General features: G+C 49.6%; 2 protein-coding genes across 3 annotated transcripts; one reads left to right on the top strand and one right to left on the bottom strand.

The window, feature by feature from the left end:
• Positions 1 to 177: 177 nt before the first annotated feature.
• PRADC1 (protease associated domain containing 1) lies at positions 178 to 4,244 on the bottom strand. Its single transcript, XM_032873643.1, has 5 exons — positions 4,079 to 4,244; positions 2,011 to 2,111; positions 1,369 to 1,478; positions 935 to 1,102; positions 178 to 728 (listed from the first exon to the last, which is right to left on the bottom strand). The coding sequence occupies exons 1-5, from the start codon at positions 4,143 to 4,145 to the stop codon at positions 608 to 610; spliced, it is 567 nt and encodes a 188-aa protein (XP_032729534.1). The 5' UTR covers positions 4,146 to 4,244; the 3' UTR covers positions 178 to 607.
• Positions 4,245 to 5,289: 1,045 nt separating this feature from the next.
• Positions 5,290 to 22,086, top strand: CCT7 (chaperonin containing TCP1 subunit 7). Of its 2 annotated transcripts, XM_032873639.1 has the most exons (12): positions 5,290 to 5,425; positions 11,250 to 11,403; positions 12,033 to 12,139; positions 14,008 to 14,133; positions 15,095 to 15,147; positions 15,493 to 15,664; positions 17,779 to 17,943; positions 18,742 to 18,930; positions 19,559 to 19,656; positions 20,020 to 20,152; positions 20,643 to 20,849; positions 21,702 to 22,086. In XM_032873639.1, the coding sequence occupies exons 1-12, from the start codon at positions 5,420 to 5,422 to the stop codon at positions 21,921 to 21,923; spliced, it is 1,632 nt and encodes a 543-aa protein (XP_032729530.1). In that variant the 5' UTR covers positions 5,290 to 5,419; the 3' UTR covers positions 21,924 to 22,086. The 2 variants fall into 2 exon arrangements, with proteins under 2 accessions (XP_032729530.1, XP_032729531.1); XM_032873640.1 differs by lacking the exons at positions 5,290 to 5,425; positions 11,250 to 11,403; positions 12,033 to 12,139; positions 15,095 to 15,147 and having other exon boundaries at positions 14,072 to 14,133.
• The last annotated feature ends 2,797 nt before the right edge of the window (positions 22,087 to 24,883 follow it).

The raw sequence follows: 24,883 nt of genomic DNA, 5'->3' as shown, positions 1-24,883 counted from the left end.
GAAGCAGGCTGTATCAGGATCCAAGGTTAGTGGTAGCCTAAGCACAGGTCCTGAAGGACCTTGGTTAAGTCATTTACCCTCTGGGGGGCCTCAGTTTCCTACCCCTCAAAATAAGGGCATGGGACCAGATGAGTAGGAAGGCCCCTCCCGCCCATGTGCTCTTATTCTAGGACACAGTTGCAACCCTGATGAGAGGCTTTATTGCTAAAAAGTCAGTGAGGGTTTATTAATTCCTCAAACAGCAGCTCCTAGAACTACTCCAGCAAGTGCTGTGAAGCACACTGAGGAGACCCTGGCAAGGGAAGGCTGGAGCCAGGTGGGATGTGACAGGTCACAGGTGGCTCTTGGGCCACTTGGCTTTAGCCCCTTTTGTTCCAGATTCTAGCCAAGAAGCTCTGGGGCCTGACTCTTGCCTCTTCCCATAGCATGAGATGTTTGGGGGCCCTGAGGAAGGGAAGGCCACTGGCGTGGCTTTTAGCATAGCCAAGGCCCAAGCCTTTTTCCTCTACCCAACTCCACCTGTCCCCAAATCCCAAAGAGCAGAATTCCTGGATTTTCCTTTCCAAGCCCAGAGTTGTTTTAAGGCTGGTATGTGGGACCAACTCTTCTACCAGAAGGTCCAGGGTGGTTGCAGCAGCTCAAAGGTGGGGATGCTGGTAACATTGACTGGGATGGAAATGATGGCCCATGGCAGCCCATGCTGTTCCAGGGAGCGGCGGATCATGTAGCTGGGAGGGCATGAAGAGAGGTGGTGATGGTCACTTTCTCAGCACCCCATCATGCCCCACTGTCCCCATCACTCTGGGAGTTCTAGAGCCCAAGGACTTGGCCCTCCAACTGAAGCTTGCGGGAAAGGACTGGTGATTGCCCTTGACCTCCCCAAGTCATGGCACCCAGCCTGGTGCTGACACAGCCAGAGATAAAGAGCCCTCACCCATCTCGGCCGAGCAGGAAGAGAGCAGGGATGTCAGCTGTGCGCTGGGTACTGTCCTGGATCATCTCCACGTAGAAGCTGTCATTGTCAACCGCATTGTCAGAGATGATCACTGCCCGCCCGCCGTGCTCCTGCACCACTCGGGTCTTGGAGAGGAAGGAGCAGCCCCTGGAAGAGGTGGTGATGAGACCAAAGGAAAGACAGGGTCCTAGCTAGCCCTCCTCCAGACTGCCACTGCAAGGATGAAAGAAGGACCAGGGAGAATTTTTTATAAGTGGCCAAAAGGCACGGATCATCTTAAGACATTTCTTAAAGACCATTCAAAATGTGAATTATTTAAGAACAGCTATTTCAGAGCACCACCACCAACACTGATCTCAGAATCTACCCTATGCCGGGCCCTCCTCTGGTGCCAGCGTCTGTCTGCTCCTTACCCTCTCTCCACCAGAGCGATCTGGTCCTGGATGAAGAAACCGTTGCTGAGCTCCCCGCAGGCCTCCGAAGGTTCTGCAGGGACAAGGTGAATCTGCTCATACCTTGTGTGCTGGAAGACATTTAGATAGGTCAGGGTGAGGAGCCATGCCAGTTCCAAGACCAGGCTGACAATCCCCTATTGGTTTCTCCCAAAGTGTGAAGGAAACACGGAATGGTTTAGGTATGTCGGGCACTGAAGTCTTTTAATTAAATTCTCACAAAGGCTTATCTAGTTGTCCCACTCGACCCTGCCTTTCTATGAGATACGTAGGAGAGTTGGTATGGACCCAGAAAGGGGAAGTAACCTGCCTTAAGTCACATAGTGCAGACAAAGCTAGCAGAGCCCTTGGTTTCTCACTATTTCATGTCCCCAAAGAAGACAGCTTGTCCCTGTCTGGTGCTCAAGTCTGTATTACACCTGGGAGGGTAGCTAACTGGAAATCTTTCCTTCCTACACAGCAGCCCCAGGAGGACAGACCAGGATTCTGCATTCTCCCCTGTCCCAGCACTCAAGTATTGGTTGAAGGGATGAGAGGGTCGCCTTACTTGGTGGGATGGAGATGGAGACAAGATCAGAGACAAAGGGGTCTCCCTGAACTTACAAAGATACCACCAAAGTCCTTGGCAGGTGTGGCTGTGAAGATGTAGCGAATGTCTCCAGGACTCAGCACTTGGAAGTACAAATAATCATGGATGCGTAAACCTGAAAGATAAAAGAGTACGGGTGAGAAGCCTCCAAAGAACAAGCTGGTTCAAGTTCAGATCATGGACCCATTGTCTTCAATGGGGCTGGTTGTAGTCTGGGTTCAGGGGCCCAGCTTTAGCCATGTTGAGTCCTCCTGGTGGGTGAGATGGATGGTCTCTGCCCTGATGCAAAGAAAGTTAGTAACCCCAGACAAATCAGCTGCTGCTGCTTCTGCTGCTGCTGCTTCTGCTGCTGCTACACAGGGAGAGCCTCTGTGTTCTCTCTCTTGGGATGAATCCATCTTTGCTCTGAAGTGGACCTGAGAGTTTCAAGGTGGAGCTGTGGTAGCCTGAGTATAAAACGATTCTCACTAAAACTTAAAAGTTGACTCTGGTTCCACTGCCATGCGCCTTGTCCAGCCACTGTCCTTTCTTGTCCTCATGGGTCCAACTTCTTAACTGGTCTCTTTGCCTCTGTTCTTGCTCTCTATGGTCTAGTCCCCCAAACAACAGCCATGGGGCTTCTTAAAATATTGTAAAGCAAATATGATGAGGTCACCACACTTACGGCTCCAGAACCCTTCAACAACTAGCCTTTGTGTTCAAAATAAAATCTAAATCTCAATTGTGGCCTGTAGGATCCTCTTCCATCTGGCCCTTGGCTGCTACAACCTCATCTACTCCTTCCTGGCCTCCTTTCAGTTTCTTCCCTTCTCTGAGTCTTCTTACAGGCGTTGCCTCTGTGTGGGAGGCTTCCTCCCCTTACCCCACCCCAGCTATGCCTCTTCACCGGGCTCACTCCTACTCATTGGTTAGGTCATAACTGATATGCCACTTCCTAGAGAAACCTTCTGCCCTGTCATTGCTCCCCCCCATGCCCCTCCAAAATGAGCTTTTTCTCCTTTGACACTTTCAACATAACTTGTAATTATACAGTATTCATACTGTTTTGTTTAATGTCTGTCTTCTCCACTAAGGCAAGAACCACAGTTTCAGAGCTTAGTTCAATGCTGTATCCACATTATGTAACAGCAGCTGGGATATGTGGGTGCTCAATAAAGGTTGTCGAAGGAGTGAAGAACTATTTTCAGCTCCATTGCACTGAGGAAGACAATTTTCAGAACAACCAGATTTTTCTGGGGTTTGGGATCTTCTCTTCAGCACCAAAGTTTAATATTTTACCTGGACTTGAATCCCTGGTTCTTCAGCTCAGAGAGATTGAGGAATGTGGAAATGTGGAAGCTGCTTGCCACAGGTCAAATAGTCAGTCAACAGACTATCAAACCACTACTGTGTGTCAGGGTTAGGACTGACTGTGGCTTTAGCTATCCTTGTCTCCAGGCCAAATCACAGCCACCAGAGAGAGTTCCACTGGCTTGGCATTGGGCTCACAGCTTTTACCCCGGGAGTGGGGACTTCCCATCAGATACAGATACATTCCCAAGAAGCCTTCTTTAAACTCCTCCTCCTTCCCACACATATCTTCGTCTGGCCTTTGCATCTGCTGATCTGTGTAAATCAAGTGTGGGTACACGTATGTGCTCAAGTGTGTGTAGGGTGTATATGTTTACTTGCTCCTTCAGGAGCAAACAGGTTGTGTGTGTACGTGTGTGCCTGTACATGTGAGCCCACGTGTAAGAATGTCCCTGTATGCTCACATACGTATCTCCAGCTTGTACTATCTGTAGCTGGCCCTTGTTCTTTCTCCCGGTCGCCCCTTCAGCCATCTGGGTCGGCGCTACTGGGGGCGTGGAGAGGAGTCCTGCTTCGACGTGGGGAGATGAGGACTCAGAGTCCAGCCTCAGGCCGCGCCCTGCTCAAGTCGCCAGGGGCCAGCACCCACCCAGTCCAGTCGCCCATCCCCAGACCTGCCCTGCCCCGAACTCGCGGGGTCCCCAAGGTGACCCGTGACTCCCCGGCCCGACACGCGAGCGAGCTAGAGGGCCAGCCCCGCCCCGCAGCGCAGCCCCGCCCGTTGCCGCTCACCGTGGGCCGCGACGCACGCGGGGAGCCAGAGCACGAGACAACACCAGCCCGCGGCGCCGGGGACCATTTCCAGGGCCCGGCCCGGCGCCGCGCTTCCTCCGGCCTCCCCACCGCGCTAGCTCGCCGGACTTCAGCCTGACAGCTGCTCCGGCCTCCAGCCCCCAGACCCGCTCTTGCTGCTGGTTGGCGGACGGGAACGAGGCCCACGGCTGATTGGCTCTGATGCCTGTTCGTGTAGCTACACTTTCCGCCTCTGCGCCTTAGCCTACTTCCTATTGGTCCAGAGAAGTGGGGCCGAGGACTGATTGGTCTAAACTCTTAACAGCAACTGCCACCGCCCCCCCCCCCGACCAACCCGCGCCCTAGCATTTCTTAGTTTGGATTCGGCTCCAGGACAGCGCGGGCTGGTGGGCCGGCCGGGGAGGAAAGCAAACTGGAGGTGGGCAGCCCTCTGGACTCGCTTCAGCCGCGGAAAGTCGGGGCCGTCAGCGGGTACGGACTCGGCCGGATCTTCCCTGCGACCGCCTAGCAAGACGACGATTTGCTTCTCCCAACCGTGCTTTCCTCCTCCTCACCCCCTCTTTGGGAAGGCGTTCGTGTGGTGCTCAGGTGGTCTTCCGCGACCTCCACTCTGCTCGTCCTCTGCCCAGTTCCTCCAGTGCCTGCGCGCTCTCTGTTGGTAGGCGCTGGGGACCCGGCTCAGTGATCCCCTCCCTCGAGGAGGCTGTGGCCAGCGCAGAGCCAGAAAACGGGCACTGGGGCCAGGTGCCGGGTGCCCACGCCTGCTTTTCTACCACTTAGCCTATAGCTGTGACCTTGGACAACTTTTATAACCTCTCAGCCTCAGTTCCTCCATCTATAAAATGGGTATGATAATAGTACCAACGCGATAGGATTAGAAATGTTCATGAGATCTCTCACCCAAGTGCATATTTAACGTAAGCCTATCCCATAGCGCTCAATAAATGTTCGTGTTTATTGTATTCCTTGGTCTGGCGTTCGGGGTGAGGGGGGATGGAATGAGGGTTAGCGGGTGACTCAGACCGAACAAGGATTCTACATATTCAAAGAGAAAAGCACAACCCGAATCCGGCGACCGTAGGTAACCAACACTTCTCCCAAGAGCGCCCCCAAAGGCCCAGCCTCTGGCCCTTCTAGCCGTGTAGACTCTGTGGTAACAAGCCATAGAGTGGCGGAAGTTGCCCGTCCCCTTCCTCTCCCGAGCCAACGGCTTGGCGAAGCTTCTGGGGACTTCTCTGGCGCGGGGGATTGTGGGGTTGCTGGGCCGCCCGGACGCGGAGAAGACGGGAGGCGTAGCTGGCCAGTGAATAAGCTTCCAAAATGATGGTGAGTGGCGTTTCGCCTATCTGTGGCCATCCGCTGCCATCCGGCCCGTGGGTGGCACCGCCTGACCTGGGTCGGTCCCATAGGGCCCTCGGCTACCTACTGACTCTGTCCTTACGCGGATGCCCTGTCTCCGGCGACCCCGGCCCTCTGCGGCCTGACTCGGCCCCCGCACGGAACTGGGGCTCTGGGCGAGGCCTTTGTGGGGCTGGAGGGAAGGCTTTGGTCTGGCCGGCTGCGGACTACAAGTCCCAGGCTGCTTCGGGGCCGCGAGCCCGCTTAGGGGACCGGGTTTTTGGAGCCCCCCCACAATTATAAGCTGTGTTAAACGACTGCGACTTTGAGCGTGCGTGCATACACGGTCGGCGGGTGCCATGGGAAACGTGAGGTGTAAAAAACGTGTGCTTCCTAGAACGGGCAGCATGGGGACCTTATGTTGGGCGGAGCGGAGGGGCTCAACTGTGGTTGCTCGCGGGTCCCCCAGCCTGCCTGCTGCTGCATACATGGAGACAGACTTGGCTTGTACTTTACCACTCACTCGTTCGTTACTTAAGTAAAAGCATATTTAGTGCCTACCGAATGTCATGTAATGGCAGCTGGTTGTTGGGGCTGCAGCTCCTCAGCCAGGAGAATGGACAGGGCACATGGGGACACTACGGCAGAGGTGGGAAGACCCGGGCTCTGACTCCGACTCCGTTTGTCCTTCCGGACTTGGCATCAGACCAGGCTTTTCTAGTTGGCCATCTAACGCTGGGTCTCCTTTTCTTGAATTAGGGGTGTTGATGAATCCCGGAGGCCCCCTGTAGCCCAGCCCACTTCCGCCCCAGCCCTTTGTGCCATCTGAGAGCTTTAGATGCTTTCCATGGATCCCAAGCCTGCTGCTGTCTCTTGAGTTGCTTTTCAACAGGGCCAGCTTTTAAGGGGGTGTCTGAGGCAAGACCCTAACTTAGATGCTGCTCCATGTGGTGCACTTGGCAGTTCACTGACTCATTTTGGTTTGTCAGAGGAAATCTTCTGTTATGTGCTGGCCTTCTGCAGCCACTTCCTGTCCTGGTAAACGTCAGACTGACACGTGTGAGGTGTGTGTTCATTCTGTGACGGGATGCCCTGGGAGTCCAGTTGTACCCATGATAGAAGGAACCTAGAATTTATCTGTACTTTTTTCTCCCCTTCATACCTCTAGTACTTCCCTTTTTCAGTCCCTCTCCAGCAGTACCTATTCTTGAAGTCGCCTTCAGGGCTCCGGAGCTACACTGGATGCCTAGGTTTTGTGACTAAGTTGGGCCATCTACTAGGTATGTGACTTTGAGCTTGTTATTAAATTTCCTGCCCTTAGGGTATTAAGGGGATTCTTTGAGCTGCTACATTCGGAGCATCCAGCATGGAGTAAGCACTCAGCAGATCTTAGCTGTTCTGCTAAGTGGTTGGTTTCTTCCCTCCCTGTAATCTGTCCTACTGACAAGACTCCTTTTGGGACTTGAAACTTCTGTCAAAAATCCTTGCTGTCATGGAATTAGCCCTCGGTATTCCAGAAGGCTTCTGTGATCAGAAGATAGGTAAAGGCGTGCCTGGCTGGCTCAGTCCATACCGCATGCAACGCCTAACTCAGGGTCATGAGTTTAAGCCCCACATTGGAGGTAGAAATTACTTAAATAAATAAAGTTTTTAAAAGAGAGGTAAAAGGGTTCCATGATAACTCAGTCCGGTGACTTTCAGTACACTAGTAAGGAACATGTGTCCTTGCCTTTGTGGTATTGAGCACTATATGCCTTGGCATGTGAACACCTGTTGTTGTTTTACAGAACATTAAGCTTTAATAATAAATAAAAGTTTTTAAGGAGGATGAAGATGAAGGTCATTAAGCTGAAATTCCAGAGCCTTCCACGATACCCTTGGCAGATTACTGGTTCCGCTCTTGTTTCTTTACTTTAGTAAAAATGAGTGAGATTGAAAAGTAACTTAGGAAAGAAGCTGGACTTTCCATAGCAGTGCGTGTCCTCCAGGAGCTAAAAGAAGAGGACCCATCCTGCTTGACCTGGCTTGGTTCAATCCAGCTCTGCCACCTTTCCCTTCCCTTAGGATTCCTCGTTTATCCAGCCTGCCATTTCTATGGGCCCAGCCTACACAGCATAGGGAACGTGGGGACTATGTTGTCAGCTGCTTCTGAGCCCTCTTTGCTTTGTACTTAAGAATTCTCAGTGGATTTCGTTTCACCACCCTGCCAGTGCCTTTTTTTTTTTTTTTTTTTTAAGATTTTATTTATTTGAGAGAGCGGGCGCACACATGAGGGGGTGAGGGTCGGAAGAAGAAGCAGACTCCTTTTTGATGCAGGACTCGTTCCTGGGACTCCAGGATCATGCCCTGAGCTGAAGGCATAACCAAGTGAGCCACCCAGGTGCCCAAGCCAGTGCTATCTTAATTCATGGTTTGTATAAAGTTGAATTTTCAGTATCAAAAGCTGTTGCATATTACTTGATATGTGGCCAAATTTAGGCACTCCACAAATTGAGATGACTATAATCCTTACCTTTGGAAAGCTCATACTTTAAGATGGCTGGCGTTATAAAAATTGTACACAGAGGAAGCAGAAGGAATTATGGGATCCTCTCTTCAGGGTGCCCCTAGTAGCTGCTGTTAAAAAAACATCTTGGAAGAATTGGGGCACTGATGAATTGCTGGCATGGTAAGAAAGTGTTTTGTTTTTTACTTTTTAAAAATATCTTCACACACAAACACACACTTTATTAAGTAAGCTCTGTAGCCAACACAGGGCTCAAACTTATGAACTGGAGATCAAGAGACACATGCTCTACCAGCTGAGCCAGGGTAGGGGCACCTGGGTGGCTCAGCCAGTTGGCCATCTGACTCTTGGTTCAGCTCAGGTCATGATCTCAGGGACCTGAGACAGTGCCCTGTGTTGGGTTGTGGGCTCAGCACTGAATCTAAATTGTCCCTCTCCCTCTGCTCCCCCTACCCCTGTTTGTGCACTCACTCTCTCACAAATAAAATTTACTTTTTATTTTTTAAAAGATTTTATTTATTTATTTGACAGAAATCACAAGTAGGCAGAGAGGCAGACAGAGAGAGAGAGGGAAGCAGGCTCCCTGCCAAGCAGAGAGCCCTATGAGGGGCTCGATCCCAGGACCCCGGGATCATTACCCAAGCCGAAGGCAGAGGTCTTAACGCACTGAGCCACCCAGGCACCCCTATTTTTTATTTTTTTAAAGATTTTTTTAATTTGTATATTTGATAGAGACAGAGAGACAGCGAGAGAGGGAACACAAGCAGGGGGAGTAGGGGAGGGAAGAAGCAGGCTTCCCATTGAGCAGGGAGCCTGATCCGAGGCTCGATCCCAGGACCCTGGGATCATGACCTGAGCAGAAGGCAGATGCCCAACAACTGAGCCACCCAGGCACCCCAAATAGAATCTTTTAAAAAAATGGGGCGCCTGGGTGGCTTAGTTAAACGTCTGTCTTTGGCTCAGGTCATGATCCCAGAGTCCAGGATCACAGCCCACCACACCATCCCTGCTCAGCGGGGAGTCTGCTCCTCCCTCTGCCTGCCCCCCACCCCCAACCCTGTGCTCTCTCTCTCAAATAAATAAGATCTTTAAAGGAAAAAAAAATGTCAGGGTAGCTCTTATAAATAGGCATACAGTTTGGAGGTGGAGGTAAGAAAAAGTCTTCATAAGCATTGTTCAGTTATCCTGTTGGAGAAGTGAAAATTTGTTGAAGGTAACAGGAAAAGTTTGAGATATAAGTTAGTTTTTGATTTGAAGTGTAACACTATGCAGGGCAAGGATGAACCGAAGAAGCTTGGGGCTGCCATGAGGAATAATTTAGCAGGACTGAGAGAGGGTAAGGCCTTTGGACGGAATACCTTTTTCCTTACAGAAGGTGTAAGAGGCCTGAAAGAATGCTGAGAGTATAAAGAAGCCATTTCTTGCTGTCAGACCTGGGACACTGGTGAAAGGGAAGGAATTTTCTCTCTGGCCCATGCCTGACCTCAGATTTCGGGGGTTATCTGACAGGTAGTCTTTAAAAAAAAAGAAAGAAAGTAGTGTATGTGTTTATTAGGAAAACATTGAAACAAAACAGAAAATCCACAATACAAAGCATCAGAACCCTTTTTACTCCCACACTCTTACTCATTACAGCTTCTTGCTCATCTTCCCAGCCCCTTGTATGCATTTACATACTATATCTTGCCTCCTACTTTGTTTCTCTTTATATTTTATATAGATAAAATGTAAATCGGAACATGCCATTCCTCTGCAATAAGTTTTTCCAGGGCTTCCTTTTGTAGGAATAAAATCCAAACTTCTTACTATGGTCTATATTGAGTATGTGATCTGGCTGTTGCCTGCATCTGCAGCCTTATTCCAGTCTTCCTTCTGCCCACTATCCTCCAGCTGCACTGGCCAGAGGAGTTGGCTTTTATCAGGAATTGCCCAGTGAATATGGAGTCACCCTCATGGGTCACTAGGCTTTCTGATGTGTGAATCCATGCCTCCTTATTGTTGGATCAAGATCTCTCTTGTGCTTTCGTTTCCTGTGTCTTTCCTGCTCAGACTAGGGGTGGACAGGGGCAGTGGCTTTCAGACTTCGTATAGCAATCCATGGTAAGAAGTACATTTTAAGTCATAGCCTAGTAGTACACATATAGCATAACAAGTTTCGAAATAGCACCCTTACTATATTCTGTTTCACAACACAAAATTAAGTTACAAACGCAGAGAAGACTGAATCTGGTTATGAGCTCATCTCGGAAGGCACAGGTTTTGATACAAACTCTGGTTTGCTAAGATGAGGAATTACTGTCTGTGCTAACAGTCACTGAAGCAAAGGTCTCTAAGCAAAGTTTTAAAATGGGGAAGCATCCCTGTCTTCCCAGAGTTTCTAAGGCGGGTCTCCAAATTAAGCCCCTGTAGGAATAATGACTGTTCTCAAGGCTAGCCTGCAAAATAGATGAAAATTTCTGTGGGGCATTTGATCGGAGACTGGTCACAGGGAAGCCCTATGGAACTGACACTGAGAGATGGAAACATCATTGTACGAATTAGATTTTTTGTCATTTTGTGAGGCTATCTGTTTCTCTGCCTGGCTCCTTCTGTGCACTCCAGCTAAGCATGGTTAGTAAGCTGCCTGTCTGGGCATCTCCAGGACACCACCTGAAGCTGTTGGTGCCTCGTGTTTTGCATCAGTGCCCCGTCAACTTCTGTAGGATTAAGCCATAATGCAGATAAGTGGTGGTTTTGCTGGAGGGTGAACACTGAGCTTCGTCCTCCTGTGCTGTGACCTAATTCTTCAACACAGGGGATAGTGTAAGAGTTGAAAAGGCTATGCTTACTCCGCTGAGCGCTGGAGAACACAGTATTTGATTTAGACTAAATCATCCTCCTCATACCATTTTCTAGCACACCTGCAGGGTATGCTGTGTTCTTGGCTGTATCTCTGGATATAGGTGCTGGTCAAGGAATCAGCGTGGTGGACAGTGGGAATATAGTTTTTAAAAGCCTTCAGAGGGGCGCCTGGGTGGCTCAGTTAGTTAAGTGTCTGACTCTTAATTTCAGCTCAGGTCATGATCTCAGAGTTATGAGATCGAGCCTTGCAGCTAGCTTGGTCCTCAGCAGGGCGTCTGCTGCTCTCCCTCTACACTCCCTCTGTGTATGTGTGTGCATGTGCACATACTCTCTCTCTTGGATCTTTAAAAGGCCTCCATATATTTCTGTTACGGGGGAGATGGAAACATTTATCCTTTCGCCCCTCCTTGAATTTCATTGCAATAGATGATTGTTAAAAGCAGCCCGTTGTTCTTTCTTCTCCAGCCCACACCAGTTATCCTGTTGAAAGAGGGGACTGATAGCTCCCAAGGCATCCCCCAGCTTGTAAGTAACATCAGTGCCTGCCAGGTGATTGCGGAGGCTGTACGAACCACCCTGGGCCCTCGTGGCATGGACAAGCTGATCGTAGATGGCCGAGGTGAGTCTGCAGGGTTCCTCAGGCCAGGGCACAGGAGAGGACACTCCTGGGGAGTGTTCAGGGTAGCAGAGGTTGGCCTCACAAATGCTACTGCTTTTAAGATCTCTGATGGCTTGCTGTGAAACAGTTCCATTTCGTACTTTGTCCTGAATGCTAGATAAATCTTAGGGGAATATATGGGAGAAGTTGGTCTCAGGAACCTGTTGCTTCTTGGGAAGAGGCAGCCTGGAAACGAGAAATAGAACCATCTGAGTTGCCTGTGGTCGTTCCACTGTATCATGTCACCAAAACAGAATTTCCCCTCATGTTTTAGTGTCTTAGCTGACATGGGAGATAGTAGGGTATTAACTGTGTCAAGAATATCTAAACAGTTTCTCATTCTCATTTGAAGTAATATTTTCTACATTCAGTTTGAGGTGTGCAAAGTGCTGTTCGGAGAAAATCAGGAGCTCATGGTCTTTCAGAAGCTTGTGATTTTAGGTGCTTTGTGCACAGAGCTAGGTCTGTAAAAAGATCAGTTCATAGATGCCACGATCTTCTCTGTCCCATCCCAGTAAAGTGTGTGTGGGCTCCCAAGTCCAGTTGGGAAAAGGGTCTTTAAATTTTTACTTTCTGTTTTTCCTTTTAAGGCAAAGCAACAATTTCTAATGATGGGGCCACAATTTTGAAACTTCTTGATGTTGTCCATCCTGCAGCAAAGACTCTAGTGGACATTGCCAAATCCCAAGATGCTGAGGTGGGGAAATCAAGCATATGTGTTTAAGTAAAGGTTGAAATGCATGGCTGCTTGCTCTTTTGCTTTTCTCGCATAAAGTTTTTTATTTTAACTCTGAAATTATGATTTCACAAGTAGTACATACTTATAAAATATTTAGATGGTATTGATAGTCTTTTAAAATTTATACTCTTTCACTGCATGTAGCTGAGATCTTAGGACCAGGGCCATATACTGTCATGCATATCCGTGACCTTGTAAATAATTTAACCTCTCTATCCCTGCAACAAATAATATATGTTAATTTTTTAAAAAAGCAAAAAGAAACAGGCGAAAATAATTTTAGTATATTTAGCTTAAAAAAAATCTCTCAGGGCACCTGGGTGGCTCAGTGGGTTAAAGCCTCTGCCTTCGGCTCAGGTCATGATCCCGGGGTCCTGGGATGCAGCCCCACATCGGGCTCTCTGCTTAGTGGGGAGCCTGCTTCCCTTCCTCTCTCTGCCTGCCTCTCTGCCTACTTGTGATCTCTGCCTGTCAAATAAATAAATAAAATCTTAAAAAAAAATCTCTCACATGTTAGTCACCTTATAAGATGGGGCTGGAAACTCTAAGGTTTCCAGTTTACCTGCTGTTGTTTTTCCATGCTGGTAAAATACAGATAACATAAAGTTTGCCACTTCAGCCATTTTCAAGTGTATGAAATGACAACATTAACCAGTGTGTCTTAAAACATTTCTAACTCTATGGGCACTGGGGTGGCTCAGTTCCCTAAGCCTCTGCCTTTGGCTCAAGTCATGATCCCAGGGTCGTGAGATGGAGTCCCAAGTCAATCTCCTTGCTCAGTGGGGATCCTCTTTTTCCCTCTCCCTCTGCCTGAGGCTCCCCTTGGTTGTGCTCTTTTTCTCGCTACATCTCTCTGTGTGTCTGCCAAATAAATAAACAAAATCTTTACAAAAAAAAAAAATCTAACACTGGAATCTTGATAATAACTGTTGAGAGGAAACAGGCTTGCATTTTAGAGTATCACAGATATTTTCTAAAGTTATATAAAAAGGTTTATTGAGACCCAGTAGCCTATAAAACAGTATAACTTGTAAAAATTAAAGTGAGAATAATCTGAATTTGACCTGTTACTATCTCCAAGAAGGGACTAATAACCTTTCTGGCCAGGAGTTTGGCCACTTAAACCCTTTACCCCAGTACCACTTCTTCCCCCTTGGAGATCCCTCACATTACACAATGGACATAAGTGAGTTGAAAGTGAATTTCTGCCAGATCAGATGTGAACTGGTTTTAGCTTTTATTCTTTTTCGCATTTATTAAAAATAGGGTGTGGATCCCATTGTAGAAATTGACTATGTTAGGTTAGCAGATTTGTTACCTGCTTATTCCAAACAGTGTATAAAATGTAAAGGACTTTTGGCCTTTCCTGGAAGGTTTGTTTTAGTGGGATTTGGCGGAAATTAGCTTTTTGGAAACTTCTGTAGTCCTTCATATTCCTTAAAGAATGTTTGTGTCCTGTCTCTTGCTGCCATGGTTACCTGGGACACAGTAGTGTTTTAAGTGTGACTGGGCCTATCTTGTTCATCATGCCTGTGTGTAATATATAAGTTCTTGGTTAATCTGCTTATGTGACTTCATACCCTGAGGAACTTTGATTGTCCAAATCAGCTCTCTTTGGAGAATGGGCCTGGCTGGGGAATTAATTTTGTAGCCCAGAGCCTTTTGATGGGATGGATACCTAACTGCTATCACCTGTGCTTTCAGGAAAAAACATTTTACACCCATTTAAACAGTCCCAGTTTAAATGGGTAGGTTGCCTAAAAATGGAGTTTCAGAGTTTATCTCTAAACATGAGAAAACGTGAATTTCCTGTCATCTGCTTCCAGGTCGGTGATGGTACCACCTCTGTGACCCTGCTGGCTGCTGAGTTTCTGAAGCAAGTAAAACCCTATGTGGAGGAAGGTTTGCACCCACAGATCATCATCCGAGCTTTCCGCACTGCCACCCAGTTGGTATGGGAATATTGGCTACCCTGGCCATGTGCTTGGGTACCTTCATGTTTTTCCTAGGATAATACCTTTAGTGGGGTATAGAGAGGCTGGTGATAGGGTTCCTTGGACTTTTTCTGACTTCTCCCTACAAATTTCAGATCTGCCATTCAGTAGCTATTTCTTCAAGCTTCAGGTTTCCTGATGGACTCAGTAAGTGAGAGCTGGGGTTTTTTGGTTTGTTTTTTATCAAGTTCCTCATGGCACACGTCAGGACCCTGCTTTTATTGATCTTTGACCTTCATTCTGTGATCTTGGGCAAGTCAGTCCTTCTAGGCTTTACTTTTTCCCTTTACTCTCTCTCTTCCAGGGGCACCTGGGTGCCTTGTCAGTTAAGTGTCCAACTTGTGATTTCGGCTCAGGGTCATGGGATGAAGCACTGGCTCAGGCTCCACGCTCAGTGGGGTCCACTTGAGATTCTCTCCCCCCATCCCCCAAAGTTATTTACTATCTGTTTCGGGTTGGTAACATTAAAATGAGATCATACATGAGAAGTGCTTTTGAAAAGATACTAAGTTTAACATACAAACGTATTATATATCTGATAAATAAAGTGCTGGAAGACGTCCTGGGTGTTTTTCGTAAGCCAGAAGGTTTGGCCCAGTCTAGCATCCTAGCTTGTTTCCACTCACTTATTTTAGTGTATTCTTTGCATATTCAGAGTTAAATTCTAGAAATACCTTGGTTTTTCAGAATTATACCTATGCCATACCTTTGCCTAGACCTATTTGTCACTGGGAGTTTTCTAAACTGTAGAGACCTTTGTTTCGGGCAGCTATAGGACTTGGAAGTGTTGTTTCAGCTGCAGAGTGGGAATGTTTAAGAATTGGGAGTAAACAGATTAGAGAGCGGCAGGATGGTCTGGGACCCACCTCTCCAGGTTGCCTTTGGTGCCAGGGACTCACTAGGCTTCTGTTGTTGGCAGGCAGTTAACAAGATCAAAGAGATCGCTGTGACGGTGAAGAAGGAAGATAAAGTGTAAGTTTTTGGTGGGCTTTGTCAGAACCTTGACTTTCTGTGGCCGAATTGGATGTAGAGGTGTGTTGCCACCCTATACGGGCCCGGGGCTATTTGGCTCTTGCCAGATCCTTGACTATATGCCAGCTTACACAGCACAGAAGGGGCTGTATGCTGGGGTTTTAAAGCTGTCCCACGCGAGGTCTCTGGCTATGGTCACCATCTGTCAGTGGTAATCTGTCCTAAAGATGCGGAAGATGAAGGTGGTGTGGGCTGAGTTTAGACACCAGAACAGAACCCCCGTCCACACTGCAGTAGACTCAAGACTAGAGCCTGACGCAGGTCCCACCCATCCTTGTGTCCCAGGGAGCAGAGGAAGCTGCTGGAGAAGTGTGCCATGACCGCCCTGAGTTCCAAGCTGATTTCCCAGCAGAAAGCCTTCTTCGCCAAGATGGTGGTGGATGCAGTGATGATGCTCGATGATTTGTTGCAGCTTAAGATGATTGGAATCAAGAAGGTGCAAGGTGGTGCCCTGGAGGTAAGCCTGCCACAGCCCCCCAGGAGGCTCCTGCCTTCATATGGACTCTGCAGACAGGTCGGTGCGGGAGGTGAGCACGCTGTACAGGTGCTGAGAGAATGTGTGTTGGGCTGGAAGTCAGACTAGAGTTGTGGTTCCCATGCTGTCACTACAGCCTATGACTATACATACTTTCTGGACCTGTATTTACTTGTCAGCAGAAGAGGAGATTGAACTCAATGTTTAGAATCTCTGTGTGATGCAGGAGGGGGTAGCCCTAGCTCCATCTGATAAATTATTTAGGACCCTCCTGGCGAATAAATCTGAGAAGTGCTTCTCAGTCCACTCTATTTCAAAGGACACACCTTTTTTTTTTTTTTTTTTAAGATTTTATTTATTTATTTGACAGATAGATCACAAGTAGGCAGAGAGAGAGGAGAAAGCAGGCTCCCTGCGGAGCAGAGAGCCCGATGCGGGGCTCGATCCCAGGACCCTGGGATCATGACCTGAGCCGAAGGCAGAGGCTTTAACCCACTGAGCCACCCAGGCACCCCCCAAGGGACACACCTTTTATTCATTTGTTTTGAATAGATGATACATAGTTCTAAATATATAAAGGGGCCTAAAGATAAAAATAAATGCCCCAGATACAACCACCATTAAGAGTGTGTGTGTGTGTGTGTGTGTGCGCGCGTGTGTGTGCGTGCACGTGCGTGTGCATGGGCATGCAAGTGCTTCCAGCATACTGTGTGTCTGTAAACACATATGTAAATACTGCTTTTCTAAACACAAGGGTTTATTCGTAATACAGTGTTCTGTAATTCCCTTTTGTCCATTTAACAACATATTTTAGAATTTTTTTTTAAGATTTTATTTATTTATTTGACAGAGCTCACAAGTAGGCAGAGAGGTAGGCAGAGAGAGAGGAAGGGAAGCAGGCTCCCTGCTGAGCAGAGAGCCTGATGTGGGGCTCGATCCTGGGACCCTGGGATTATGACCTGAGGGGAAGGCAGAGGCTTTAACCCACTGAGCCACCCAGGTGCCCCTCTGCTTATCCATCTTGATTGAGCTCAGGCATCACCCCTTTAGGATGCTGTGGATTTGAGTGGTGCACACGTGTTCACTGTTAGGCAATGGTATTAGAGATTAGCACTCACAGAGAACATGGAGGTCTTTGAGCTGAATATACCCTTTTTTATTGAGTGGGAAATAACTTGGTCCCTTAATAAGAGAGATCCGGGATTTGAACCCAAGTCTTTGGATAGTGCTGAAGTTCGTCCCAAGGGCAGCATGCTTTCTTACTATTCCCTACTATTAAATCCAACCCACAGGAAGCTCAAGTTCTGAGGGACTGAAATGTAGGAAGCTACAGTTGTAGCTAGGGAACTGTACAGGGTTTTCTGACCCTTCTGGCTTCATCTCCTGGGAAGAGGACGCGCCTAGCTTACCACACAGAGGTCAGAGTGTGTGTGCACACACGCAGGACAGATAGAGGGGGTGTGGGGAGGCGTGTCCGGTAGAAAACTGGGAGGGAGTTGATTTGGGATTGAAGAGGAAGGCATTGGGCAGCCTGTACCTTATTCATAATGCCTGGTCCCTTGTCTGGCACTGGAGGTATACATTCAGCATTATCCCTTGGCTCCTGCTTTGGAGGTCAGTCTTAGAGGAGAGCCCAAATGGCCTTTACCATGCTTAGTCTCTGTAAGCTGAATGATTGATTTTTTTGATACTGAAGGGACAGCCAAAATATGTTTTGTATTTTTCCCAGGTTTTATGAAAATGAAAAGGCTTTGTCGTAACAGTGATATAAAGACATGGTCAGGGCGCCTGGTGGCTCAGTGAGTTAAGCCTCTGCCTTCATCCCAGGTCATGATCTCAGGGTCCTGGGATCGAGCCCCGCATCGGGCTGTCTGCTTGGCAGGGAGCTTGCTTCCCCACCTCTCTCTGCCTGCCTCTCTGCCTAGTTGTGATCTCTCTCTCTCTGTCAAATAAATAAAATCTTAAAAAAAAAAATGAAGACATGGTTAACTCTTTCAGGTTCACAGGAATAGACATATCTTAGCCTAGTACACCACTAGCTTGATTTCATTTCATGCCAGTACTGAACTGTTGACTGTTTTGTTATTTTCAAACAGGAGTCCCAGCTGGTAGCTGGCGTCGCGTTCAAGAAGACTTTCTCTTATGCTGGGTTTGAAATGCAACCCAAAAAGTACAATAATCCAATGATCGCCCTTTTAAATGTCGAGCTTGAGCTGAAAGCTGAGAAAGATAATGCTGAAATCAGAGTCCACACTGTTGAGGTAGGCCCCACCAGCTGGCAGTGGCCTGAAATGGTCAGGTTTCTGGGCCAAAGCCTTGGTCTTTGTGGACATCTTGGGCCCAGCTCTGTTTCTCAGGCTCCCTATGGACCCCGTTCTCCTCCTGGCCCCCTGAATATGTTGATGTCCAAGTACTAGGCCCACTTTTTTTCCCCACTCTGCTCCCTGAGTGACCTGACGTGAGGGGATTTGGGTAGGTAAGAACTGCTGAAATAATTCTCTGGCCCCTGAGACGGGGCTAGCGGGGCCTTCCACCTATACACCGAGCCCAGGTTTTTGAGTCCTCTTATTTGAGCAGATGAAGGCCCTTCTGCACTGGGTCCCACACTGTAGGGACAGGTGTGCTCCCATGACCAATGATACCAAGGCTGTCTCTGGAGGTAGCAGTGTTCGCAGCTATAAGCAGGTGCTGTTAGGTAACGTGCCCCCAGCACGGAATGGCCTCTGGGGGAAGGGGTCATGTCACTGGGAACTCCGTGGGTACAGCTTCTCAAAGGAATCTAGATCTGTGAGGCTAAACTATTTAACACCTTGGCATGCCAGCTCTGGAGGAACTCCCAGTCCTGGGGTTATTTTCTGTTTTGGCATTTAAAAGTTTTAGGTGGTTCCTAAGTTACCGTATAGGGTCCTTGTTTAGTTGGACTGAGGAGGGGCTCTTCTGGTTACCCTTGTTAATTCCCAGATAAATCAGCATATTTTACTTTGGGGGGTATACTTTAGCCTACCATATATGCTGATCTCCCCCCAAAAGCATCCTCATCCTTTTCTGGGTCTCTTAAGGATTATCAGGCAATTGTCGATGCCGAATGGAACATTCTCTATGACAAGTTAGAGAGGATCCATCATTCTGGAGCGAAGGTCGTCTTGTCCAAACTCCCCATTGGGGATGTGGCCACCCAGTACTTTGCTGACAGGGACATGTTCTGTGCTGGCCGAGTACCGGAGGAGGATCTGAAGAGGACAATGATGGTAACCAAATGTTCGAGGGCTGCTTCTTGGCCTCTGTGGCCCTGGAGGAATTTTCATTTACTCCTGGTGTGCTGTCAGGTTGACACATGATTCTAGGCCTGTCTTCACTTTTTTTGGCCTAGAAGCACTCCAGTCCCCATGTGCACATGCTCGGTATAACCGAAACAAGTCAGGAAATCTAGTTTGTGCGGGAACCTAGTAGTAATGCTATGGTCAGCTAGAGAAACTCAAGTATTGGTGTTCCCAGCCAGATTTCCTCCCTTTTTTTTTTTTTTTTTTTTTTTTTTTTGAGCATTTCACCAAAGATCTGCTAGGTCTAAAGCACTGATCCTAAGTAGTAGTTGGACCCAGGGCGCGCTAGTTTGGGGGAGTGGGTTTTGGCTGACGTAAAGGGTCCCCATCTCCTTTTAACTAGGCCTGCTTGCCTGCCATGTGTCTTCGTTCTGTTTTATTTTCTCCTCTTTCGGGGGGTAAGGGTGAGAGTGGGTTATCCAGGGCAGGAGGCTCTGGGGCACTGGTATAGGGTTTAGCATGGGAAATGGCTTTTCAGGCTGAGTGGCAGGAAGCTGTCTTCTGGCTTCACGGGAGCCTTAACTGCCAGGTGGTCTTACTTTCCTGTGCTCCTCAGGCCTGTGGAGGCTCCATCCAAACCAGCGTGAATGCTCTGTCATCAGACGTGCTGGGCCGCTGCCAAGTCTTTGAAGAGACACAGATTGGCGGTGAGAGGTAAGCCATAGGCCTGGGCTGCCTGTTGGCGGAGGTCACAGGACCTGCCTGGGTCTGGCCTTCTGCCTTTTTCTGGGATGTGCATGTGCTCCTCTTTTTTGAAGTCTCACCTTTTGGGGCATAAAGAACTCGGATATGAAGTATTTCGAGAGGGGAGGAGGTCAAGTTGGGTCTAAGGTCTGACTCTGCAGTGCCCCAGGGTTACAGCCCCAAATTTTGCCCGGAACATGTCTACAAGAGTGGGATTGGAAAACCCTAGTGAGGAACAAAAGAGCAGCTACTGAGTGTTGGGAGGATGTGGTGAGGTCAGACATAGCAGGCTGGCAGCAGAAATTAACGTGTATGATTTGATCCTGGGTGTAGGTACAATTTCTTCACTGGCTGCCCCAAGGCCAAGACTTGCACTATCATCCTTCGTGGCGGTGCTGAGCAGTTTATGGAGGAGACAGAGCGGTCCCTGCACGATGCCATCATGATTGTCAGGAGGGCCATCAAGGTACTAGGCTGGGGGTGTCCTGCCCGCACAGCCCGCTCTACCTCCCCAGCTGATGAGACCCTGGATTGTGTGGTGATTTCTTCCCTGTATAACCTGTCCTTCCCTGAGTGGTCTGTTGGCCCTCAGTTGCCTCACAAGTCATAGAGAAACAGTCTCAGTCTCTCAGAATAGATGATACTGTCTTAAAGGCTATGACTTGTGAGCCATCCGTGAAGCTGCTGTTATCAGCCATCCCAACGATTGTACCTGTACCCTCAAACTACGTGGTGACCCTGAAGATGGTCAGAAACCAGAAGGTTCATCGGATTGCAGTTGGGATGTGCTGGAAAAGAGCCGCATCTAGGTTTCCTGGGGTTTGGGATGTGGGAGGAATGAGGAACCACTCCCTTTCGGAGCTAGAGGGCCTGCTGACTGGCTGGTCTAGCTTGGCTGTGGCTGGAGCTTGGACCAGGGGCCTGTTAGCATTGAGAGGTGGGTCTGGTCTCTGCAGAACGATTCAGTGGTGGCTGGCGGCGGGGCCATTGAAATGGAGCTCTCCAAGTACCTGCGGGATTACTCAAGGACCATTCCGGGAAAACAGCAGCTGTTGATCGGGGCATATGCCAAGGCCTTGGAAATTATCCCACGCCAGCTGTGTGACAATGCTGGCTTTGATGCCACAAACATCCTCAACAAGCTGCGGGCTCGGCATGCCCAGGTGGGTCCTTTTCCCTTGGGTCCAGGGATTGGGTGTGTGGGCCTCAATTTGGAGCGTGTGCCGTGCCTACTCAGGCTCTGCATGCTGGGCCCCAGGGACAGGGCTGGAACCGGAGCCGGTACCAGCTCACTGTGTCTCTGAGGGCAGAGAGAGCCGAGGTGCCATCAGAGGAACCAGGGGGACCCTGCCGCCTCCTCCCCAGAAGCACACGCTGACCTCATATATGGGGCTTCCCAGGGTGGTGGTAAGCAGGCCGGAGCCCCTTCAACTAGCAGTCCAGCCAGGGCTCTGCTGCCTTTAAGTTGTGATCTCCTGGAGAGCTTATTGGGTTCATCCGCTGTTTGGCAGATACTTGTTGAAAGGTGTTAAGTGCTAGGCACTGTGACAGCAGCACTCAGTGAGTGGCCTTGCTTCTGACTTGCCTGAGGGCTTGAAGCAAACATTCACTTCTCTGCATCTCCACATCCTCATCTGAAATGGGAACTAATGGAAGCAGTGAGCCAAGTAGTGGGGGGTGTTGGGGAGTGTTCCTCTTGAGAAATACACAGCCCCCAGGGTGACCTGAGGGTGGGGCCTCCCCAAAACACAGTATGTTGCCCAGAAGAGGTCCTAGAGCTCTTGTGTGAGCAGCTTGTTCAGGGTTTGAAGGGGGTGGGCGTTAGGGGCACGGGTGGAAAGACATGCACACCCAGCTTCCTGGGGTGACGCCAGGCAGACGCCATCTTCCTTGGGGAAATTCGGACAAGTTCAGAGAGAATGAGGTTTTCTAACACCCAGAAGCTTTTGGAGGATATGCGGGAGGAAATTTGAGAGCAGTTGCCTATTACCTCCTCTCTTTTCCTTTTCTTTCAGGGGGGCATGTGGTACGGAGTGGACATCAATAACGAGGACATCACTGACAACTTCGAGGCCTTCGTGTGGGAGCCAGCCATGGTGCGCATCAACGCCCTGACCGCAGCGTCTGAGGCCGCCTGCCTTATCGTGTCGGTAGACGAAACCATCAAAAACCCTCGCTCAACAGTGGACGCTCCCCCAGCAGCAGGCCGGGGCCGGGGCCGGGGCCGCCCACACTGAGAGGCACCCTGCCCCTCTCGCGGGGGGCTGGCAGGCTGGCTGCAGGGTGTGCTTACTCTGTCTTGGTCAGTTGGTATCACGAGGAAGGGGTAGTCATTGGTCCACTCTGTTCTCACTGGAGGTTATTTAAATAAACTTAAGACTTAGAATTCACTTTACAAATTACCTGGACACGGGAGTTTTATTTGGAAGTGTCTTGACTCCAGCTCAGGATTTTACTTTTGTATGTATTCACCCACAGAAAAATCTTTTCTGTCGGGCTGAGTCCTCAGCAGCCTCTGGTTGTTAAGGCAGAGTGTGCAGTAGGGAGCTCCACTTGGGAACCTCCATCTGGAAGTCTCACTTTGTTAGTTTCCTTTATCCCAGAAGTGGCTGGGACACTGATGTCCTCTTGTTTAGCCCTGGCCTCACCAGGCACTGCTCCCAGGATTTCTCTGGGTTTGAGTACCTGTGTTACGTTACTTCATTTGCTCCTTTCACCTCCATACTCTTGGCTCAGTCTTTGGTCTGATTCAAGATCTCATGGTTGAGGGGTCTTGGAAGAATGTTCTAGAGAGGCCACATCCTCTTGAAATTCTGTCGTGATTGTTCAGAAGTCCATTGAGGAGGTGGCTGAGGAGCACCCACCTGGTCTTCTCGATTCAACCACTAATGGTCTTGGGGCTTCCTTTTGCCTTCATCTGACCGGTGGAGGTTTGGAGTGGCCAGCACAGATAAACTGGAAATCAGCAGGGTCGGACTGCCTTCTCGTTCACACTGTCCTGAGAGCCAGCCTGTAGCTAGCTATCGTCATTGTTGAAGCTAGAGGACTCTGTCTCCTTGAGCCATGGAAGCCTTAGCTGCCTGACAATGGGAGGCGATCAGGAAGAAAATGTCTTGAGTTTGGCCCACCTTTGGATAGGTGGACTCGAGCAGGATGGGGTGCTGGGCAGGCTGTGGAGTCGGGCATCCCTCCCTACTTGATGGTCTCTGGGTAAACTAACTTTTCTGAGTCCCCACCATGCTGCCCCTATGGGGAACAGAAGATCCGGCTTGGAGTTTTGGGGACGCGTGTTCATCTGCTTGTTCGATGCTGGAACCGCACATAATTTAAGCCCAAACCCCTGGTCTTTTTTCTGATTTTAAATATTTTAAGACCTCAGTAATCAAATCAGTGGGGCAACCTCATTTAGCAAAATGGGGGAGTCGAGGCCAGAAAACAATGGTCAATTTGGTCTCTCCCCCAGGCCAGAGCCTGATTGGCTAGAGCTTCCTGTAGAGGTGGCCAGGCTACTGAGGGGCTGGGCAGTGTCTGGTGCTCCTGCTGGACTTGTCCTGTTGTCCTTAAAATGGCCTCCCCCAGCTGAGGGTCAGAAATGACACCCCAAGGCTCTTCATCTGTGTGCAGAGTGATTGTGGCAGGGACAGCGATGTCTAGAGCCCTGAGACAGGTCTTCCTAATGCTTTATTCACTCTCAATGCTGTTCAGGTCACACACACCCCCCACCTTCCTGCCTCTGCACTTAAGGGGCAGAAAGGCTTGGTGACAGACGGACAAAAATACGGCCACTTACCGTTTACTTCCCTGGCAGATAGTCCAGTTTCACCATCTTTTATTGGATACAAAGTCATAAATTCTCTGATGCCCACATGAGTCCTTTTAAATACATACACTTAGGTACATTCGGCAGAGGGCACCTATGGGTGACGTGGAGCAAAGTGCTGGGATGGTGATGCCTGGGGGGCGGGCAGAGAAGTGGGGCCAGGGAAGGCCCCCTGGGGGCTGGAGGTACAGGCACCACTTCAGAAACAAAACCAAAAAACGCTCTCCGCCTCCGCCTGCTGTGCTTGGGTTTGGGGGAGCTCCGCTCACGGTTCAGGCCCATTGCAGCCTGGCCGTGCAGGGAAGGCAGGCCTGGGGGCCACTCGTGGAGGGCCCCACTAGCAGTGCCCACTAGAGCCAAGCCTACTGGTGCCAGTCACGAGGCAAGCCAAGGTCGCCTCAGGCCTCTGCACTTGAATGCAGGACCCTGCCGGGGCAGAACTGAGGCTTGGGCTCATGGTGGGGAAGCCTGCCTGATTGTCAGGGCAGTCTTGGGACTGGCCAGGGTCCCAGGGTGTTGGGGAAGGAATAGGAGCTGGTTGCCTTAGTTGGCCCTGGTGTTCCGGTCTTCACCCAATCCTAAACCTTATCCTCAGGCAGAAGCTGCAGATGAATACGCTTGTCCAGGAATAAATACATACACACAACACACAGCAGTATATACAGAAATGCAGGCCTGGAACAAGGCCGGGTGAGAAAGCATGACCGCCAGGGTTAAAGAGAGAAGTGCCAGGCCCCTGGGGGAGGAACCAATAGGCGGGACAGATGGCATCAATTTGAGTTATTACCTCTGGGCAGGTAAGCCCTGTCCCCACTCACCATTTCTGCTGTCCACCAGGAATTGGGTCTTTGGCACCAGTAATCACTCTGGGAAGGTCTTCAGCCTAGCGCCTTAGAGGAATATGGGCAGCTTCCCCCCCATAGCCCAAAGGACCAGGGGAACAGGCAAGGACCCAAAGGCAAAGGATGGAGCCAAACCTTGGAGCAGCAGGCTTTGGGAGGAAGGTGGCTTTTTGTTTTTGAAGCATTTCTTGAGGGGCTCGCTCAAACCACTCTCACAGGACCAGGAAATCCTGGGCTGCCTTGGTCCTTAGGTGGTTTCTTGGCCAGTGGAAAGCCACAATTCTGGGCAGCACCCTTCCGCTCTCCCAGGGGTCAGGTACATACAGCACCACCTTTGTTCCCTGCTAGTGCCACGGGGAGGCAGCCCAAAGCCTGACGAAGCGCTCAAGCGGAGTGCGCCAAGCCTCTGTGTTGCTGGGTCCAGGCCACGTGGCAGGGACAGGTGTAGGACACCCGAGTGCTGGAGCCCATGGGACCTCTACACGTGCCTGGGAGCCCTGGAGCATGTCCTGCCTCGATTTCCTCGCTCTGATGT

The sequence above is a fragment of the Lontra canadensis genome, unplaced genomic scaffold, assembly GCF_010015895.1.
Source record: "Lontra canadensis isolate GAN:19392208 unplaced genomic scaffold, GSC_riverotter_1.0 scaffold50, whole genome shotgun sequence".
NCBI classification, from domain to species: Eukaryota; Metazoa; Chordata; class Mammalia; order Carnivora; family Mustelidae; genus Lontra; species Lontra canadensis.
The sequence above is the reverse complement of the archived record's forward strand: the minus strand, read 5'-3'. Positions and strand labels throughout refer to the sequence as shown.

Excerpts from the sequence above, each read along its gene's own strand:
- PRADC1 (XM_032873643.1), bottom strand. The coding sequence starts at position 4,145 with ATGGTCCCCGGCGCCGCGGGCTGGTGTTGTCTCGTGCTCTGGCTCCCC. Across the intron at positions 1,479-2,010 it reads AGGACTTTGGTGGTATCTTT|CACACAAGGTATGAGCAGAT; the intron begins GTAAGTTCAGGG and ends AATGTCTTCCAG. Across the intron at positions 729-934 it reads TTCCTGCTCGGCCGAGATGG|CTACATGATCCGCCGCTCCC; the intron begins GTGAGGGCTCTT and ends ATGCCCTCCCAG.
- CCT7 (XM_032873639.1), top strand. Across the intron at positions 14,134-15,094 it reads TCCGCACTGCCACCCAGTTG|GCAGTTAACAAGATCAAAGA; the intron begins GTATGGGAATAT and ends TGTTGTTGGCAG. Across the intron at positions 18,931-19,558 it reads ATCTGAAGAGGACAATGATG|GCCTGTGGAGGCTCCATCCA; the intron begins GTAACCAAATGT and ends TGTGCTCCTCAG.